General features: G+C 43.7%; 1 protein-coding gene across 1 annotated transcript in view; it reads right to left on the bottom strand.

Annotated features, from left to right (window-relative positions):
* Positions 1–20,698, bottom strand: part of LOC306920730 (transcription initiation factor TFIID subunit 4) — a gene marked incomplete at its 3' end in the record, with an annotated part of 119,229 nt that extends 98,531 nt beyond the window's left edge. Inside the window, exons 1-5 of the mRNA XM_079497579.1 lie at positions 19,190–20,698; positions 16,438–16,580; positions 6,426–6,599; positions 2,958–3,080; positions 1,173–1,262 (exon numbers count right to left, since the gene is read on the bottom strand). Coding sequence (XP_079353705.1) covers positions 1,173–1,262; positions 2,958–3,080; positions 6,426–6,599; positions 16,438–16,580; positions 19,190–20,681 — 2,022 coding nt within the window. The 5' untranslated portion in view covers positions 20,682–20,698. The remainder of the gene's footprint in view (positions 1–1,172; positions 1,263–2,957; positions 3,081–6,425; positions 6,600–16,437; positions 16,581–19,189) is intronic.
* Positions 20,699–22,106: the final 1,408 nt, after the last annotated feature.

Here is a 22,106-nt window from a genome sequence, read left to right as displayed (position 1 = left end):
CAGCAGCATTGGGTGGTGAAAACAAACAAAGATGTCTTAGCATTAATACATTCTTTATTCTTTTTCCTTCATTAAATTAGTTTCTTATTTGTATCTGGTGTATAGGCAACATTGTTTTGCAATATCAAAATGAAAGAATAACTTTATGCCTACTACAATAATAAATTATGATTAAAATGTAAAAAGAAATAAAAGAAATAAATAAAACCTCTTATTCCTTTTCATACTTCTTTGCCCAAGCAACTGGGAGCCACGGGAGAGGGCCTAAGAGCCACATGCGGCTATAGAGCAGCAGGTTGCCTACCCCTGGTTTAGGGGAACCCACTCTAACATCAATATGACGGACCAGTTTACATTGGGTTTCCTAAACTGGTCTGTCCGTGGTTTGGGGTCCCATAGATCAAAATAGCATCTAATGGGGGTCAGACAGTGACTAATGCACATCAAACTGGGGGTCCTTGAAATTAAAATGGTTCCGAATCACTGCTAGAGCAGTGGTTCTCAGCTGGTCAAAGACATATTTTATATTGTTTGTCAAAGACAAACAATATCCTTCCATTGTCCATGACTCTTGTCAGAACATCCATCAACCCTCAAGGGGCTGCTGTTTCATAGTCACAGCCACAACACCAGAGGGAGCACCTCCGACCTGGTACCCCCCAATTTAGCAAAGACGTGGGGGGGAATTCATTCTAGCCACCATCATGTGGAATGCCCTGTAAACTATGTGAATCACTGGCTTCTTTTAAACCTGGCCTGAAAAAGCACTCAGAAAACTATAAGTAGAGGTACTGTATAAAAATCCCCTTGAAATGAAGGCGTACCGCTGTAAATTGATAACATGTATTAATGTGTTAATATTCTATGCTGCAGCTCTGTTGATGAATTGAATACGTAGGACCACGACGGAAACAAGTTCCCAGAACTTTTTGTTTTGTTTTCCTTTTAGTCCTAATGTTTCACTGTCCTAATGTTTCACTGCTGTTCACATGTTTGACTAATAAAGACAGGAAAGATGGTCTTGCGATTTAATACAGACAGCTGCCTGCTAAAGCTGGAAGTGTGCAAGGTTTGCATTCCTTTGTGATGCATTTGTATGCCTTGTTTTTTCTTTCTTGCAGAATAATACATGGGAGTGGGTGTGAGTGAGAGAGACCTCTGGGAACACACACCTTGAGGAACGGCACCAGGTAGGGCTGGGGAGAGGACTTAAGCTCCGACTGCAGGCGACTGGTGAACTCCTCAGGGTCTATCTTGGCATCCTGTGAGGTGGGAGGGGAGGGGAGGGGAGGGGAGGGAGGGATGGGATGGGGGGGGGGGGTGAAGGTGGAGGTGATTGATTCATGTTTATTGTTAATTATACGGATCCCCATTAAATGCCACCTTAACGACAGCTACAGTAGGAGTCTTCCTGGAGTCCAGACATTAATATGCAATAATCACAATATATAACATTTCAGTATCAGTATCACATACAAAAAACATATTCATGAAATATCACATACGGAAAAAAAACAGAAATACTGAAGATTTAAAATGGCACAGTCAATCCAGTACGTAAATTAAGATGTTATTGTGTGTTTTGAGTGTGTACTTTATAAAGTTTTAAGTTTCCTTTTAAAATTTGAGTAACAACACTTTATCAAGACAGAGCAGATGATAAGTGAAGTAATGTTGTGTGGTGGTGACACTGACATAATTACGCACACATGCGCACACGCGCGCGCGCACACACACACACACACACACACACACACACACACACACACACACACACACACACACACACACACACACACACACACACACACACACACACACACACACACACACACACACACACACACACACACACACACACACACACACACACACACACACACACATCCTCTAGTCTACCGGAACTGGTGTTATTGATTTTAAATGTGACACTCCCTCCCTGCCCTGGGATACAGCTCATTAATAATCCTCAATAAGATGCAAAGTAGACAAGTAGACAATAAGAGAGAGAGAGAGATAGAGAGAGAGAGAGAGAGAGAGAGAGAGAGAGAGAGAGAGAGAGAGAGAGAGAGAGAGAGGGGGGCTTTGGAAATAGTTGCACGCTGCCATCTACTGGTGAAAAGTGTACATTACACATACATTAGACTCAGAAAGAATCACCTTTGTTGTCACATCACAGGTTTAGTGGGTGAAATTTGTTTTCATGCATAGTTCCCATCGTATCGTTATTTCCATAGAAAACATAAAGGGGGGAGAGGGGAGGAGGAGTTCAGACAAGAAAACAAGAAACAAAAATATCTACATATTTACACAACAGTACCTGAGATATGAAATAAAGATGAGTGAGCATAGCAGCAGATGTATACTGTGCATGATATACTACTTATGGACGTTAGGGTGCTAGAAAAAACACACACAAAAAGACAAAATAGCCAACTGAGTATGATTAAGGTGCAAAATGACACTGGTATAATCTAATCCACAAGTATAATCCACAAGTAAACACAAACAAACAAACAAACAAACAAACAAAAAGCGTGAGAGAGGAAACACCCAAGGGATTTGAACTCTTTCTTGCAACTTCCAAAGTCCACGTGCACGTGCATTATGTGCCATACTGTTAGTAAGGTCCACGTGCACGTGCATTATGTGCCATACTGTTAGTAAAGTCCACGTGCACGTGCATTATGTGCCATACTGTTAGTAAAGTCGGCGTGCATGTGCGTGTGAACGGACGATTACAGATTTTGCCTGTTTCTTCCATGGCGGCTAGCGGGGGCTAACAACGATGCTAAAAACAGGTGAATATAATTGTTTTAACTCAGAATAAAGGCAAATTAATCCAGCAGGTTTTGTACCAGCGACTCGACATTCTTAAAAGGGGGCGGCCTTAGACTCACCAGCAGGTCTTGTACCAGCGACTTGACATTCTTAAAAGGGGGCGGCCTTAGACTCACCAGCAGGTCTTGTACCAGTGACTTGACATTCTTGGAGGTCTCTGGAGATGGGGAGTTGTGGGACGCCAGTTTGATCAGCGTGGCCAGGAAGTTCTTACACTTCTTCACGTTCTCCTGCATTTCCTGTGAACCACAATGACAACAACCATGTTTCACTTTCCAGGAAGCAACGTGACCATCGGAAATTAAAGATGGATGAACACAATATACTGTGTGTGTGTGTGTGTGTGTGTGTGTGTGTGTGTGTGTGTGTGTGTGTGTGTGTGTGTGTGTGTGTGTGTGTGTGTGTGTGTGTGTGTGTCTTGTTTCCATTGTGGTCCTATGGGTAGTCTTCATGGCCAGACAGTACAGGCTCAACTCAAATCGACTTCCTTTTGGTACCAGGTACTTAGTTTGGGTAATTTGTCTGGAAACTACCTTGAAGCGACATGAGAGTGCATACCAGCCAATACCAGAAAGCTCAATACCAGAAAGATCTATAAGCTCACAATGCATGACATCGCTATCTTCAAAAGGCTTTTATACATTTGAAAACTTGAAATGGTGACATTCTATACTTACTTTTGGTATTTTCAGTACAATACTTTTGTACTTCTTCTACTCAAGTATATTTTGAATTCCAGACTTGTACTTGTAACAGAGTATTTCTACATTGCAGCATTGATACTTTTACTTAGAAAGATGAGTCTGGCAGGACATTGTGTCATGCTCGTGTAACTGGTAGCGAGCAAACTCACACTGAATGTGAGTCAAGCCAAGGTGCAGCTATGAGGGGAAAGACCACACCACCTACAGACACACTGCAACACTAGCAACACTGTACAGAGCGAGTTGAGGCAAGAAGCCCAAAGGGCTTATACGAGGCCTCTGGCTACATGCTTTGCAATCAACAATTAGGCAACAACGTTGGCAGACTTGGCACACATGATTATAATATAATCATGTGTGCCAAGTCTGCCAACGTTGTTTTAATATTATTAAAATTGACATGATTGGTGTTGGTGTTGGTTTAACCTCGCATCACCAGACTTTCCACCTTAGTCTGTGTTTCTAAATCGCTGTATGATCCGGTCTAGGGCTGCGTGGTCTAGACCGGATGGTAAAATAAAAAAATAAATACAAAAAAGTATATATGGACGGAGGCCATGTTCCACACTGGCAACCTGAGGCAGGCCTGGCAAGGACTTAATGTCCTCACAGGGAAAGCCACAGCTAAGACCACCACGGAAAGGAGGGAAGGAGAGGAGGCAGCATTCGTCACCGACCTGAACTCCTTTTACTGTCGGTTTGACACACACTACTTCAGCACAGCATCAGAGAGGCTGAGGAATGAACTTCTGCAGGAGATCGACGAGAACCAGAGTCATGCCAGTCGCCATCACAGAGGAGGAGGTGAGGAAGGTCCTGAGGAGCATTAATCCATCCAAGTCCCCAGGGCCTGACCTCATTAAAGGGAGGGTGGTGAAGGAATGTATGGAGGAGCTGCCCAGTGTTCTCTGTCAACTCTTTAACCGCTCTCTCCAGGAGAACACCGTTCAGAAATAAGACCTATTCCCAAGACTAACCGTCCTGTGGAGCTGACCGACTACAGACCTGTGGCCCTGACATCAGTCCTGGTAAAGTGCTTGGAGAGACTAGTGCTACCACGCATCCTCACACAAGTCAGCTCCACTCTTGACCCATTGCAGTTTGCCTATAGGCCAAACCGATCAGTGGAGGATGCAGTGATAACTGTATTAAACACCACCTACAGTCAATTGGAGACATCACAGGCATACGCCAGGATCCTGTCTGTGGACTTTTTCTATGCTTTCAACTGTATGCAGCCCCACATCCTCTGCACTAAGCTGAAAGAGCTCCAGGTGGATCCCCACATGATCCTCTGGATAATGGACTTCATCCTCAAGAGGGAGCAGTTTGTTAAGATCAACACCTCCTCCTCTTCAGTCTTGACTACATCTACCGGTGCCCCCCAGGGGACAGTGATTTCCCCAGTCCTGTTCTCGCTCTATACCAACAACCTGATGGGCTCGGACAGTGCGAGCATGGCCGTGAAGTTTGCAGACGATACTGCTCTGGTCGACACCTCAAACAGCCCTGCTCACTTTGAGGAGGAAGCAAAGAAGCTTCACCAGTTCAGCTGAATGTGAAGAAGACCAAGGAGCTCCTCATAACCCCCCGGAGGAGGGATGACTTAGACCCTATTCCGCAGCTGACACTCGTGGGGAGGTGGTGGAGAGGGTCGGCAGCTACAAGTATCTCGGGACCACTATTGACAGTGGGTTGACCTTTAATGACAACACACAGGCCATCTTCGCAAAGTGCCAGCAGCAGACCTACCTCCTACGGAGGCTGAGATACATGGATGTTACCCCCCCATCCTCTGCAGCTTCTACATATGCCATATAGAGAGCCTCCTTACCTTTTCTTTCCTGGCTTGGTATGGAGGGCTCTCAGAGTCCAACAAGGCTAAGCTGCGGAGGGTAACCCACGTGGGGTCTAAACTCTGTGGGATGCAGTGCTCTGCCCTTCAGCATCTCTACGACCAGGACAGAGGACAGTGAAGAAAGCAGGAAAGATCGCGAGAGACCCAACTCATAACCTCAGCACCTGCTGCAAGGTCCTGCCCTCAGGTAGGAGATACACTGCATCGAGATTCAAGAAGGCAAAGGGCAGTGCCAGTTTCATCCCCTCTGCCATTAGGCTCCTTAACAAACACAAACCCCCAATACCTGATTCACCTCAACTGGACCTGCTTGCCAGTGCCCCCGGCGCGAGCACGCACGCACGCACACACACACGCACGCCCACACACACACACACACACACACACACACACACACACACACACACAGTTGTAAAGAACTATCCAGGACAAACTTACAATTAAAAGACATTCATGTAATAAAGATTTATTTTAGTAATTATTCATACAATTATAATAACTGAACTGTATTATTACTACTCACAGTATGCAATTTGGTACATTTACTTTAGCAATGTGGCAGAGTGTGTACTGTGAGTACATTCTGTTGTGTCTGTGGTGTAACTACTACTCACTAAGTACAATTTTGAGGCATTTTTACTTTTCTGGAGTATGTCCAATTTTCAATACTTTTACTTCTACTAGCACTAGTTAGTTTATAGATTTTGATTATAATCACAGAACATGCAGCCCTATATACATTTCGGCCATTTGAAAATGTGTTTGCCAGGCTGAGGCTACTACAGCTGACCTCATGGTAACACAGACTCCTGGCAGCTGTGACACTCCAACCCCGTAAGGCTTGACTTTAGACACAGAGAGACACCGAGGGAACGAGATAGGGTGAGACAGGGAGAAAAGAAAAAGATATATAGATATAGATGGGGAAGATAGAAGTACAGAGGACGAGAAAGGGAGAGAAACAGAGAAACAGAGATGGACGTTTTGCAGGAGGAAAGCGAGGGAGCCTGAGAGAAACAGACCTGGGAGATAATGGGACTAGCGGTGGTGGGCGCCGCCGCAATGCTGGCCGTCTGTGGGGGCTGCTGAGCTGGTTGCGGCGTAGCCGGTCCCTGGACTTGGGCCTGGGCCTGGGGGGCCATGACCACGGGGGCCTGCTGGGGAGCTGTCACTACAGCCGGCGCCACGAGGCCCTTCTGAGAGGGGGAGAGAGAGCGGGGCAAGAAAAAAGAGACAAGGGATAAGATAAAACAGGACATGGTGCTTCGCTTGCAGCAGGGCCACAGAGAACAGGAGCCCGCTCCTGTCACATCGCGTGTCCTGACTGCTGTGGACATCTCCAGACAAACAACAGAGGAGGGAGTGTGGGGGAGGAGGGGGAAGAACGGAGGGTGTGAAGGGAGGGGCTCCGGGGTGGGCAGAGAAACACAGGAGAAGTCCTTGAGGAGGTTCCGGGGGTCCCTAGCAACATTTGTTGATGTAGCATCAAAATCAGTTCAACGACTTTAACCCAAGTGTCGCATCATGAGGCATTGTGAGCTGCTGTTTTCAGAAAACAGAAAAAGAGGGTTAATCCATCCCTGACGCTGTCATGTGGCTTGATGGCCCCTTAACAGCCGATTGAAACGCAGTCAATCTCAAGCACACTGCACTGCTGCTGAACATCATGAAAGTTTTTTAAGCAAGGTGAAACGCAAACAAATGCCAACTGGAAGATGCAATTTGGAATGTCATCTATGTGGAGCATGTTTATGGACATTATCTGCGGGGACGGGCGGTATAAGTCGGCGAAAATGTTCTCGGTCTGTCCACAACACAGAGCAGAGTGCACGAGGCACAGTTTGTCTGTGATTACTCTGTTGGGGCGGGGGGAGCGGGAGGTGACTGACACACATGGTGTAACTGCTATCCGTTAATACAATTATTTTTATTTTGTTCATTTTGCTGCAGTATCAGTCACACCTGTTTGTCCTGTTAAACTTTGGATTTTATTGTTTAGAATTCAGCTTTGTTTGGTTTTATGCCTGTGTGCTGGCTCCCTTAGGCCCAAATTATGTCTTTGGCCGTGGACCTTCATTCAAAATATGTTGTGCCAAGGACTGTGCGCTTTGTGAATGTATATTTCGGTGACAGCCTATCACTAGACCTGAAGAGTGAACCATATGTAAGGACTTAATTATGCATGTGTACATGACCTACATTTAGATGAAATATTATTTGCATATAATAATTCATGTTAATATCTGTTTGTATCACGTCAGTAGAATAGTGCCAGCCAGGTACAAAGTAAACTGACAGTAAAGCAAGCACATTTGTGGTAATTATCTGTACACAACAAGAGTCGTGTTTACAAATATGATTTGATCTACAGTAGGTAGGTTCATCGAGTGTTCATCGATTTGTCTCAGAGCGGACTTATTTTCTATCTACTCCATGAAGCCTTGAATTCATGGAGATGTTTCGCATATTTTATTTTTTGTCGCATGCCTAAGCCAATAATTTGATAGTCTCCGGTAGGAAACTATAGCGGAGACTCCACGGCCATCAAATCATTGTCTTAGGAATGTGACAAAAACTAAAATAATTAAATAAATAACTTCAAGGGGTGTGTAATTGAAAAGAAAATAAGTAATTCTTTGGTTGAAATACTCCTTCAACTTGTAAAGTTGAAGGAGTGAATTAACTTCAGAAAGTAGCAGGAGAAAGCAGCTCTTGCTCGGAAGTATTGTGGGCTCTGAAAGAATGAGCCGAGGGGAGCGAACGAACGGTGAGGAGAGACGATGTGAGGAGGAGGAGGAGAAGATGAAGAGCCACGGGGCACGTCACACCGCCAGCTATGCCTGTGCTCTCTTCTTCTCTCTCTCTCTCTCTCTCTCTCTCTCTCTCTCTCTCTTCTTCTCTCCCTCTCTCATGGCGGAGCTGAAGCCTTGTTAGCTTTCTAAAGAGAATCAGGCAGTTGGCTGATGAATGATTCAGCGGCTGACTGCGGAGGGAAGGAAGAGGCTCAGGATGCCTTCCGTATCTCCCCGCAGGGTCAGACGAGAGAGACTGACAGGCTGACACAGGAGGGACTGGGGACTGGGGGGTGTGTTGTGGAGGTGTTTGGGGGGGGGAGGGGGGGGGGACTGGAGGTGGGGGCCCGGGGAATAAACACAATTCCCTTTCATTTCCCTGGCTTCCCCTGTGCCACGGCGACGGAGGCGAGGCGCTAATTTGACAATGTTGTGATGATGAGAGTGGCGAGAGAAGCTGACGACTCCAGCTAGCTGCATGTCTGTCTCCTAATGGTGTTCCATTGTACCAGCTGGTTAACAAACGGGTGATCAACACTCGTCCCAGGTCTCACTGAGCTGAGGAGGAACATAAAACCAGCAGTATACTCCGGGGCCGAGGGCTCTAGTGTTTCAAGAAATAATATATTTTGTATGTGTGTGTGTGTGTTTGTGTACGTGCGTGCGTGCGTGCGTGTGTGCGCATATATATATATGGGACAAAAAGAGGACTCCTGCACATAAGAAGAAAGAAAAATCGCAGGAGTTACTAACTTACTAGTCTAGTTATATAAACTGTAAAAAAGGATGGACCTTCCAAGTAAGGGACTGCACACTCCAGGCAACAGAAACTGACAACTTACTGCAACTTATTTATTAACAGGTAGAGTCAGGGAGTGACATTTACAGTGGCAGCACAGTTCTGCCGGGACTCTCTGACTGCGGTGCGTGCCTTAACCTTTGTTTGTTCATAGGCTCTATGCCATTGGTTCTCAAAGTGGGGTCTGGGGAGCCCCTAGGGGTCCTTGGGGAGGGGGGTACCTAAGGGTCCTCTGCAAAAGTAGTTAATGTCGAATCACAATCATTTTAACCACTTTATCCATTTATACGTTGGCTGCGAGCTTGTACATCTGCTATTTTTTAAGTTTTTGAATCTATTACATTTATTTATTTATTTATTATTACATAAATCTTCTCTTCTGGGGGTCCCTGCCTCACAACCTTTTGGGAGTCCACGGCCAAATACCTATCAATTTAGGGGTCATTGACTTGAAAAAGTTTGAGAACACCTGACTTTAAAGATTGCCTTGAAACAGGGAGCAACTTATTGTCGCTGTCGGGCAGAAATTGTATCTCTAATTCTACATTTTTGTTGCCAAAACGTGATTGTTCTCACTAAGTTAGGCACAAATGTTCTCATGAGTCAAGTGACAATGGCCTTTTATACTCCATAACGTTAGCATGTAATTGCCTTCAAACATGTGTGGCCGTGGGTCTCTAGTTATTACAAAGTGCATATATCATGAACGCAACATCCAATAAAACCAACATAGGAATCGATGTAATGGATGACTGAAAACCTCTGTATTTTGATTTGTGAAATATCAGTCAGAGTAGAAATTATAAACATAATCATGAGCGATGCTCTGAAACACTTACTACTGTTAAATATCAAATTAAATGTTTAATAATGGTGATACAGTACAAGAATCCTTGTATTTGTTTATACTGAGTTTGGGTGTGTTTGCCAGTGTGGACTTCTTCTTCAACACCAGACATCACAGCCTTGGGTATGGGAAATGCCGTGGCAGATTTGGCTGGTCAAATACCTATTTCCAAAATGATTATAACATTTATTGATTATTGGAGAACACCAAATACTAATATGCAGGTGCTGACTTTTTTCCCTCCACATAATCAATGTTTCAAATGATCTTTTACATCTCTTTAAGCTGTCAAAAGACAATGCAATGCTGCCCTCTAGTGACATCCTTTTGTCTTTGTGGCTGCTCATCCCACATGAGTCAAAAGAGCCATTACTAGTTGGTTTTAGATGATTGTGCCGACTAGTGAAGCTGTACACAGTGTGAAACTGTCTTGACAAAGGCAATGAGAGAAGGGACAATCCTAATCAAGTCATGGATTTTAATATCTGCCTCATGATCTCGTGTCATATGTGCTTCTCTCTTCCCTGACAGTAGGCTATTTTAGACTTTTCCAGGATATTTAACCCAATTTCCAGGACTATAACAGTTTAGCTATTTGCTCTCACCGTTCCGCTCATGTGCTGCAGCTGCACAGGTTGGTGTCACGTGACAAAGGAACAGACCTTAAACCTACAAGCTAACTACGCATCACGCTGAAGCGAACTGCATAGTCAAATATTTTTTTCCATTCAAAACATTACCAGGAATTTCATGACTGTGGGAACCCGTATTTCACACGCACACACGCACGCACGCACTTACGCACGCACGCACGCACGCACGCACGCACGCACGCACGCACGCACGCACGCACACACAGGTTTTAGTATAATTTGAAAATACTTCTTAGCATAGTCGAGGTATCACATGAGTGAACCAACGCCTTATCAGTCCCTCCAGTTACCATAGGTGGTAATGTGAGGCCAGGGCCAGTGAAATGCGCGACATAAGCAAAGAAGAAGAATTATTATCTGGCCGACCCGGAAGTGATTGTCCTCCATTATTTGCCGCGCCAGTCTCGCTCGCGGCTGTGAACTGCTGATCGGACAATTATTATGGTTAGAGCGACCTCGAATTAATGTCTCGTACTTTATCCCATTCTGTTCTGAGCACTAAAAACCACTAATGACCGCGTGCACCGAGGATTGGGATGTAGGCTGTTTCTGCCATGGGAGGCCTATGGACGCTAGCGACGGAAGCTAAAATAAGGTAAAAGATTTTAAAGCTGGATTAATGCTCTTTAATCAAATCTCGTGATCTCGTGAATGGCCAGGCCGCTTTTCTCGAGATATCTCGTTGGCACAGATTGTGTTAAGTCAATTTATAAGCTATTTTAATGCATAAATTGCATACTATACCTATGGCTCTATTTCCACCTACTGGTGGATGAGTATACTAGAGCAGACCAGGCGCAGAGGGCAGGGTCAGATGTTAAAGCAGCACTATGTCACTTTGTTTTAATTCATACAAGATAACTTATACAATTGGGTTGGTTGAATTTTTGTCTCCCTGCATTTTTGTCTCCCTGCTCCTCTATTGAGGCATTTAGATCATGTCAAAGGTCATGTCTCCCTTATGTGTCTACCCAGAGTATATTAGCACAACACATACAGTATACACACTATTTTGACACTGAGGAGGAATTCTGTGACCTCAGAGTGTGGTGTTCCTTGTTTAATGAAAGTTTGGGAAGCTCTATTCTAGAACAGGGGTCTTCAATGTTTTTTTTTCGGGCCAATTAAGGACCCCTTAGCTGAAAGAGAGATGAAGCAGGGACTTTGAGAACTTGTACTTGGTCTGCTTTTTTCCGGCTCCACCTAACCTCTTTGCTGAAAATACCCGATCTACAACACGCGCAGCACAAGGTGTTGTGGGCTTGTAGTTCTGCTATTTCCGGCTAATGTTCTAGGGATGCATCATGTAGTAACTCTGAGGGCCCACTAGGTGTCTCGGACTCCCTGTTGAAGACCCCTGTGCTAGAATAACTATTTATCTTTCACATATGGAATATTGCATGGCGCACCTGTCTCACTTGATTTACACATTATCCACAAGGGCTGATCTGTCATCTCTGTCACCTCGTTAGGAAAAGCAATTAAGCCACAACTTTACAACATTACGGATTCAATGGCACCAGGCTGGAGTTTTCTTTATTTTTTTAAGAATGAACGATGTATCCACAGGTGATAATAAGCAAATTCCACTCAATTATTCACCGGCTCATTACAATTTCGAAAGGAGAGGACCTCCTAGAGTCATTAGGGGGGGCTATGAGATATTAATTCAGTTATTAATCACACCTCAATCTATGGACAAAACAATCACCGTAATTAATTCATTACAAAGCAATTACAACAGCGAAACATATTCACCGGTACCACATTGTCAGCTTGTAGATTGTAGAGCTTGTAGATTGTGAGCTTGTAGATCGTCTATTTTCAAATAAATAGCGCCGATGCTCATGTGGTCTACAAGTTGCTTCTCTTGGGCTTGTTTGACCTGGTTGCTTATTTATCAAAATCTGGCACTATGTGGACACTATTGATGTGCATACCTTGGTGAGTGGAGCACCTCCCTTCAGTCACCGGTAATGGAACTGCTCCTGCCCATACTGTTAACGGCCCGGCACCCTTCTATCTACTCTTCACTTCAATGTTCCCCAGACTTTCTTTCTTTCTTTTGTTCATGTGCAACAATAATGCTCATAGGCCTACAACAAATAATTCATATTTGATATGATACATGATATAATATTGTTTTAAATTTGTTTTGAATCGTATGTGTGAGATTTATGCCACACCAGCTGACGTCAAGCCTGGCTGAGATTTTAGCGTGAAAGTGAGCTCTCAAACTCATATAAAAGAAAACCAATATAACGTTAGTGGGATTTGTTTGACCCCACTACTAGTGTATCCAAGTATCGACTCAGGGTCAATTCTTTCTTGATGCACATAAGATTCTAACCCCAATGCAGTCTGGTTTCAGGGCAAAACATAGTACTGTGACAGCATGCCTTAATGTTATTGATGACATCAGGGGTGTCCTGGGTTCTAAATCGTTCTGTGCAGCCTTATTCATTGACCTTAGCAAGGCATTTGACACCGTGGACCACCATGTCTTGCTAAATGTCCTCTCGAATAAAGGTTTTCGCCACAATGTGCTAGGTTGGTTCAAAAGCTACTTAGAATCCCTCAAACACGGACGCAAGGACAACACAAGAGACGGTCGCGGCCACACAGCCAACTCAAGGTATGGCCACTGAGCCGACTTGGGGACCCAACGCAAGGACAACACAAGAGACGGTCACGGCCACACAGCCAACTCAAGGTACGGCCACTGAGCCGACTTGGGGACCCAACACAAGGACAACACAAGAGATGGTCACGGCCACACAGCCAACTCAAGGTACGGCCACGGAGCCGACTTGGGGACCCAACGCAGCTCCTCCAAGGAAAACAAACAAATGAACGGAGCTGAACGTGAATCCCCCCCACCGCCCACCCCTTTTTTTCCCTCACTGTATATGTTTCTTTTCCCTTTTTACCTCCTTTATGATGAATTCCTGTTCTGTCCTTTGTCTATATAGAAGTGTCTAGTTGTACGTCTCTAAATGTTTTTGATGAATTGAACATTGTGGACCCTATTGGAAACAAGTGTAATGCTTAATTGGGTTGTCCACTCACAGTTAACAGCCTTTGTATTGAGTTTGTGCTTGAAATGTACTGTAATTCTGCAAACTGTTAATACATTTTTCAATCAATCAATCAATCAATTCGTCCGCACACAGTGTGTTAAATTCGGTGAGAGAAAGAAGTCCCTCAAGGTTCCATTCTAGGGCCTTTGCTTTTTCTGCTGTATGTAAACCATATATGTAGTCAATCCAAGCATTGTAGGTATCATATGTATGCCGATGATACAATTCTGTATTCCCCTCACTTGATGTGGCAGTGTCAAACATGGCCTCTGACTTTGTCTCATTGCAGCATGAATTGCTGTTAAACTTCAAACACCACATTGATGCCTTGGCAAAAAAGCTTAAGTTCACGCTGAGTTTCTTCTACAGAATGAAGTCCTGCTTTTCTAATGCTTTTCGCAAAAAGCTGATTACAGGCCTCTTCCTGTCGCAGCTCGATTATGGCGATACTGTCTACCGTTTTGCTAGTTCCTCAACTCTGAGCAAACTTGACCCCTTGTTTCATGCTGCATTGATGTTCATAACCAACTCCCCCTATAGGACTCATCACTGTACTCTGTACGCCCTAGTGGGTTGGTACTGTGGGATGCCATCCCACAGCAAAATGTGGCTAGGTTTGATGACCAGCATGGTGCCAAGCTGTTGCAGTGCTTTTGGATCTTCCACCCACTACAGAGTTCCCTAACACTGAGTGTAAAATTAATAAAGTGTAAAAATGGCCAATATGTTTTCCCCCCCTTATTACTGTGGGAGAGTGCAAAGCAAAGGTTGAATACCAAGCACTTTGGAGGGTTTTTTTAGGCGCTACCCACACGTAGCTGTGTTGCTCATTCCCGAACGCCTGATCTTTACAATCTATACCTCGTTGTAAAGGTGACTAAGCAACAATTAAAATGATATAAAATACAATACCAATTATTGGTATTATAAAAGTGGAGAAATAATGGACCAAAGTTAAGTTTCCGAACTTTTGTTGCCGAGTTTATATATACAGTATAATATAAAAAATAAAAAAGACAAACACACTAGTTACAGTAAAATCTGGGCTAAAAGTAGTGTACAGAGAGTAGTGACTGATTAAAGACAGCTGCAGTAGGTGGCAGAATAGCAGCACGAAACATGACAACTGACCTGTCTGTTGTGTTCCATCCAGCAAATATAATCTGGCCAGCAGACACCACAAGACAACATTGGATTAGTCTTCATTAAAACAGATTACCTCCCTAAAAGCGTCTTTATCCCGTTCTAAAGCCCTAACCACACCAAAGGGTCAAGACGGTTTTAACGTTGTCCCTGCGGTGTGATATGGCTTGTTGCACGTTGACCCACGTTGACCGTTCACGTTGATAGTTGGTAAACTAAAGTTGGTATTTTGGTTACCTGTCTAAATCCCTTAAACACCTCCGTTACCCGTTATATTATGCATAGGTGTGGTTTGGGCGTTGCAATAATTAAACCACATTGAACCAATCACCAGTCTTGGCTTTAAGAGATCCCTTTAAGAGATCCCTTACCTGTCGCCCGTTAGTGCTATATTGCTTCATAGCCGCTGCCGCTGCCGACACGCATATAGCCAAGAACACTCGTCTTTTCATTGAGTCACAACTCACTCAAATCTTGCTCATTTTCAAAAATTCAAAGTTCTATGTAAACTACGAAATTAGGGCTTTCATTTGGTATATAGATTGTGCACTGTGCAGTATATAATAAAGGTCTGGCAGAGATATTATCCTCTCAAATGTCAAAATGCATAAATGCAGTATGAAGCCGTATGTGACCAAAATAATTTACATCAATTATGTCCATTATCATCCTATAGGATAGCACAACAATGGACATCATGTTGTACTATAGCACACAATGGCCGCTAAATTATTATCCATTAAAGAGTTTTGGTTAAGGTTATGAAAAACATTAAAAATGGTCATCATGTACAACCAAACCATCCAAGATTATAAAAAATAATTTGGAATATGGAATGCGTTCCAGGGCCACAAGAAAAATCCCCACCGGCCAAATTTAAATTAAAGTAGAAGATCGCCAATAAGGGCTTGTGTGGGGGGCCAATAAGGGCTTGCGTGGGGGGCCAATAAGGGCTTATGTGGGGGCCAATACGCGCTTGTGTGGGGGGGCAATAAGGGCTTGTGTGGGGGGCCAATAAGGGCTTGTGTGGGGGGCCAATACGGGCTTATGTGGGGGGCCAATAAGGGCTTATGTGGAGGGCCAATAAGGGCTTGTGTGGGGGGGGGGCACTATGGGCTTGTGTGGGGGGCCAATAAGGGCTTATGTGGGGGGCCAATAAGGGCTTGTGTGGGGGGGCAATAAGGGCTTATGTGGGGGGAAATAAGAGCTTATTTCCCCCCACATTTTTAATGTCAGTTTTAGTTTCAGACTAATGAGAACGTATTGCTTATTTTACTGTCCAATGACATGAAATGGCACAAGGGACAGACCCCACAAAAAGACCACCCCAAAGATCGGCGCGCACTACGCTCGCCCACACATGTGCCCTTTTCTGGGGTTTGAGCTGGTAGATTGGCTAAGTTATTAAGTTATTCGTCATATCTGACCTGTGCACCTTTTGCTTACGAAGTCTAAAAGCCAAACAGAAAATGTAATTTTCATTCACATGCTCCAGTGTTCAACAACCCAATTAAAATGGTTAATCGCAATTATGTAAAATGACACAATCGAGACAGCCAGACAGTAGTGACCATTGTGTATTGGCACACCTGACCTCAACACCACCCTCGGTTTGCGTCACATACCTCTTTAAGGCCTTTAAAACTATTACAATCTACTACGGCAGAACTTTGTAATCTGTCCCTTAAAACGTTACAATAATCCAGGTGGTCGAATTTACCTGCGGAGCAGGAACTCTGAAGGCAGCTCCAGTGGTGGGGGTGGCTGGCCGTGGAGTGATGTTGTTCTGGGCCTGTGCCTGGGCTAAAGCCTGTTGAGGTACCATCACCAGTTGACCCATCTCTGTCCGTACCAACACCATGCCTGGAAGAACAGGGGACAGAGGGCATTAATCATTGACCAGCACCATTCACCATGGAAGTAGTGTCTAACACACATTTTAAGAAGCACAGGTCAGGACATGCATGTTCTCTCTATTCAAAATGATACCTTTATTCCTTTTATTTTATTACATCTTTAACATCTTTAATACCTTATTACAGTTGACTTCTTTGTTTAATTATTCACGTCATTATTTCAAAACACGAGTCAGTTTCTTTTATTTGTACTGAATCAAGTGACAACAGCCACATTTCTAGTCTACTATTACACCATAACTAGTAACGTTCCTTGTGTACAAAAATAAAAGAAATACATTACTTTATTTGATTTAATGTTTTCATTATATGGAAACATTTTACTATGAGACTCAGATAGTCAGTTAAATCCTTAAATGATGAGTCACAACCTAATAGCTATAATTGCCTATATATAACACACACACACACACACACACACACACACACTACAAACTAGTTTTACAGTATTACTACAGTTGATAGGACAATTTAGATTGAGAAATCATTACTTTACTTACAGCATATGCTGTGTAATAATGTAATAAACGTTTCATTAATCATCCCATTATATATCATGACTCAGATTGTAGGAATTGAATGGCAGTAGATACTAGGCTTAATACATATGACAAAAAGTGTTATTTCTTATAATACCACTCTTGTGAACTGGCCTGCTGTGATTATTCTTGTTGTATGTACATTTGACTGTCGTGTTGAACTTGGCAATAAAGTTGAATGGCAATGTCAGTATATCTGGTTCACCTGACACTTCCCTTTGCCACCTGCCTAAGCTCTTATTCAGATGTTATTTCTGCATCTATAAAAACAGTATTCGGACGAATCGGAACAACTTGTGGTAGAAAGAAAAGTTGGATCTACAGTATACAGTATATCCAGCAGTTTCTTTATTTGGGCCCTTGTGAATTAATGCAATGGCAGTGAAGGGATTGTGTGTTTACACTGGGATACAATGCATAATATGCTTGTGTATATCTTTATGGGGAAAAATTTGTAAATTAAGTTAAAATGGTGAAAAAACAATCAGATGATTTGATTTTGAGTGGTGGTACACTTCACTAACCTGACTCCGCCAGATGGTGAGTGAACTTGTGAATTCAATACTGCCGCAATCTGGCGGAGTCAGGTTAACACACAATCATGGCTCAAAAATGAACATGGGCCATGCTTCCAGTTGAGACACGGTCAGAAACCTAGGTTTGTGACGTTTATGGTTCCAACCAGACCGGTGCAAAGCCAGGAGCACTTTCTATGGTGACTCAGCACATGGTACACATAAACCACGCTGTACTGGGTTAAAGAAATCTAGATCAACAACCAGCTGTTTCTTATATTTTCTCTAACTGTGGTGTATGTAAAATGTATCAGAAATTTCCCTTGGCATACCGTAATGAACTTGATTTTTATTTGACCTATGAGCACAGCTGCCCAAAACATTGCTGTGTCACCTTATAAGAACAGTGGGGAAGAAAATGCTTATGACTGCAGATTCTTTGTTGATCATCATAATGCTGAAGGCAACAGGTCTCCACTGAGTAAGCTGCAAAGAATAAAACTGAACTAAAAGGAAAGGAACATTTATTTTGAGTGTTTTACTGCCCTCAGCTGGTGATCTGACCAGCACATGTAGAATTATTTTACATAGCTCCTCTTACTTTATCTACAGTGTATTTGTATTTTATGCCTGTCTGTCATGACTTTGCACTGTCCCTTTGCCCTGCAAATGAAGTCCTGTTATCCTTCTAGCATGCATGTCACTGCATGCTGTCAAACAATGAACTGTCAGTTAAGTGTCTCTGCCATAATTCCGAGGCAAATCCCTGTGGCTTGACTAGCTTCATTGTATGCCTCTTGTATGACTCTTACAATGATTCAAATAATTGTTTTGTTGAAAACTATCTTGAGGTTGAAATCTTTAAAACAATGTAAGACATGTTATGCAAGTGCCATGAAGTTGATTAACAGGTGTAAAGTGCTGGTTGGTTAATAACCATTGTTCCCCTATAAACTGTATAGAATTAGTGTGACATAATCACTTTAACCACAAAGTATAATAATACATGTACAGGTCTGAGGACATCGTCTTGTAGTGGTGCCTGGAAATAGTGACAAAGTTTCCCCAATACATACTGAGACTGACACACATGGCACAAAAGGTTGCTCCAGAAAAAAACTCAATATAATAATCACCAATGTATTCCAAAATTAAACATTACCCTATGAGTCTCGGGAATCGGAAAAGGATTATAATCAATGGATTCTAAACAAGTGCTTCTCAAACCAGTGTATCAGGACAGGACCCAAACACAGGTCCAAGAAATTCTCTGATAGGCCCACAGATTGACTGAACGAAGTCTTTAACAAAGGAATATTCTGAGTAAATGTGCTTCACAGGGACCTGACTGACTTCACAGTCAATGCACTGTGTGGCTCTCTGTGGGTGAAAGGAGTGTTGAGAACGACTGTAAACTGCCTCCAGAAAAGTGATAATATGATTTGTTCTCTCCACGTTTAGGTAATAGGTATCTATCTATCATCCCTTTAACAAAACCTTACCCTGTGGGATGGTAAACCCAGGGGGCAACTGAATGGTCGTCTGCTGCTGAGGTGGTCTAACAATCAGTTGAGGGGCTACAATCCTTTGAGGTGTGGGTAGTCCAGGACGAGGTTGAGACTGAGCAGGTGTCGTGGCGGCCACGACAGGCGTTGTTGGCGAAGGGGCCGCTGGCCTTAATACCATTCCAGCGGCTGTGGTGGTGGTTTGAGCAGTTATGTTTATGGAAGTCGTTACCCCTGTGACACAGGTAGGGGTTATGGGAGAGCTCAGTTGCTGCTGTGCTGCTGTTGTTGTTGTTACAGGGATGACAACAGAAGATGGAGAGGACACGACAACAGTATTTATTACAGAATTGACACCGCTAGACTGGCTAGACATTACAACTTTGCAGGGATGTTCGTCTGTCTTGGAAGACCCAGTGTTTGTCACTGTAGTTATGCTGTGGTTCACCGGTGGTGAAGGTGAAGGGGCGGTGGGTCCTAGCCGGGCTCCCTGCTGAACCAACGCCGACACACTGGTCCCATTACCGTTCTGAGCTATACTGGCCACGATGTGATTCGGAAGTCTATGCAATGCAATAGTTGGCGTCCCTCGGTCAAGAGCAATAGCAGATTGACTCGAAGAGAGCCCTGTGGCGTTAGACATGGTGAAAGTCGTAGTGTTTATACACGTTGTTACCGTTGGAGTAGCAGCGGTAGAATTGGCGGCAGCTGCTGCACTAGCAGCAGCCACGGGGCTGATGCGAGCCACCACTACCGCTGTGTTATTGTTGTTACTGTTATTACTGTTCCTCCTCGTCGTTACAGGTCCACCGTTCAAACTCTTGATCCGAGATGAAGCGGTCCTCCGCGGCGCGGCGCGTTTCCTCGGCGGTGGTTTACTGGCTTCCGTCACCGCCTGCTGGGAAGCCCTACATCCCCGACCGGTGGTGGTGGTGGTGGTGGTGGCGACGGCGACGACGGTGGTGCTGATGCTGCTGCTGACAAGCGGAGACACTAAAGTTGAGCATCCAGATGCGGTCAGTGTGGTGATGGATGGTGCTTCCTGTGGCTGCAAAGCGCTGCTGTTCGCCTTCGCGGCGGCGGTGGAAGGAGCTCCATCGCCGAAGGACGGAGCGGAGCAGCTCAGTGAAGACGAGACAGTTTTATCCGAAATCATTTCTTTACAGTTTGTTTCCCCGTGCATGTCAGTTTTGTGTCCCCCCGGTAGTCCTCCTTGTTGACGTTGTTGTTCTGGTGGTGTTGTGGTGGTGCTGCTGCCCACCACCACTTGAGCTGGTAGCGTTTTTCCCCCCAAGTGATGATGGTTTTTTGCGGTGACCGTCGGGCCAGTGGCTTTATTATGTTCAGCCTGTGCAGGCTCAGCCGCGGCTGGGTGGCTCTGCTGGCCGGACAGCTGCGACTCCAGGGAGCCGACGAGGTCGCTCACGGCTTTCTCGTCCACCTCTGAAAAGAGCATATCTTCCAGGGGGTCGGAGGCGCCCGCCGCCATCTCTGATCCAGGCTCGATCTCTCTCTGGTTTAGAAAAAAAAGGGGGGGGAAAAAACACTATGTAGTATTTTCTTGTACCGCGCATGCGTGTTACTAGGCATTGTGGGAATGATTCTGACGTCATTAGAATTAAAAAGGGAAAGGGATAATGGGTAATCTAGCTGTACTGTAGACTGTAGTACACGTTATATGTAAATGTATTCTCTAATCTCTATGAATTATTATATTTTTTCCTTGCACGCTGGTATTTTATTTTTATTTCTACTGTTTTACTTTGTGTTTTGGGTTTGAATGAACACGCAATGTCTCGTAACTTTTTATTTTGGATTAATACAAATAAAACAAATGATAATATAATAAGTAAATAATAAGCATAATGCAATGAATCAAAGAAAAAACTATAGCCTGCATTTGTCTTTGTCTTTTATTATTGAAACTGTGACTCATACCGGTAGATAAATCGTACGGTCACTTAAAATGTATAACAAATTAAAAATGAACACACACACACACACACACACACACACACACACTCACACTTCATTCATTTTCAGCACAATTTCACGGAATCGATTGCAAGTTAACCATATAGGCCTACGCTAAAATTGCAACTCAAAGATGAATAATAATTTAACTATTTAATATCCCATATCCTGGGAGGACATTGGCGTTGTGATTTGCTAGTTGGTTGCAAAGTAAACAACATGTCCACATTGAAATGTAAAGCAAAAGCCAAATGTTTATCATATTTCATATTTTATTCATATATCATTATTCGTTTTTATAAATAAATATATAAAAATACGACATTATCAGTTAAATCATTGAACGTGAATAATGACGTCTCCCTGACAACAACGCAGCCGAGCCAATCACGGGGTGGCTGTCACCCCAGGCCTGAGGATTTTATAATAAGAAGGTATAATGGATTTTTCACATCAGACTGCGCCCAGTGCGCCGCAGAACCGGTGTTGCCATGTCTGTTTATTATAAGCGACTTTGGGCTCATCTTTCTGTAAAGTTGCTTATAAATATTGGTAGTAGCAGTATTTTATTTATTTTGTGTATTGGGCTTGTTTCTAAAATGTGCTTAGTTAGGCTTGCTTCCAAATGTTTTGATTATTGTTTAAACCAGTGTAAGTGTTACAAAATACACATGGGTCTACTTCTATGCAAAAAAAGAATAAATCATATACACAGTTAAGTACTGTACTGTACTGTACTAGCCCTCCTCCCTGGTCTGTGTCTGAGACTGTGTGTGTGTGTCTGTGTCTGTGTGTTAGGCTGTGCAACTTGGTGGTGAACAAACTCTATAACGCAATTTTCGTGCTCTGACACAGGGACACAGCCACACACATAGCTGTCTATAGGAGTGGTTGCACCACTCAAAAATGTGTGTGTGTGTGTGTGTGTGTGTGTGTGTGT

This window comes from Electrona antarctica (assembly GCF_951216825.1).
Source record: "Electrona antarctica genome assembly, chromosome: 3".
NCBI lineage: Eukaryota > Metazoa > Chordata > Actinopteri > Myctophiformes > Myctophidae > Electrona > Electrona antarctica.
The sequence above is the reverse complement of the archived record's forward strand: the minus strand, read 5'-3'. Positions and strand labels throughout refer to the sequence as shown.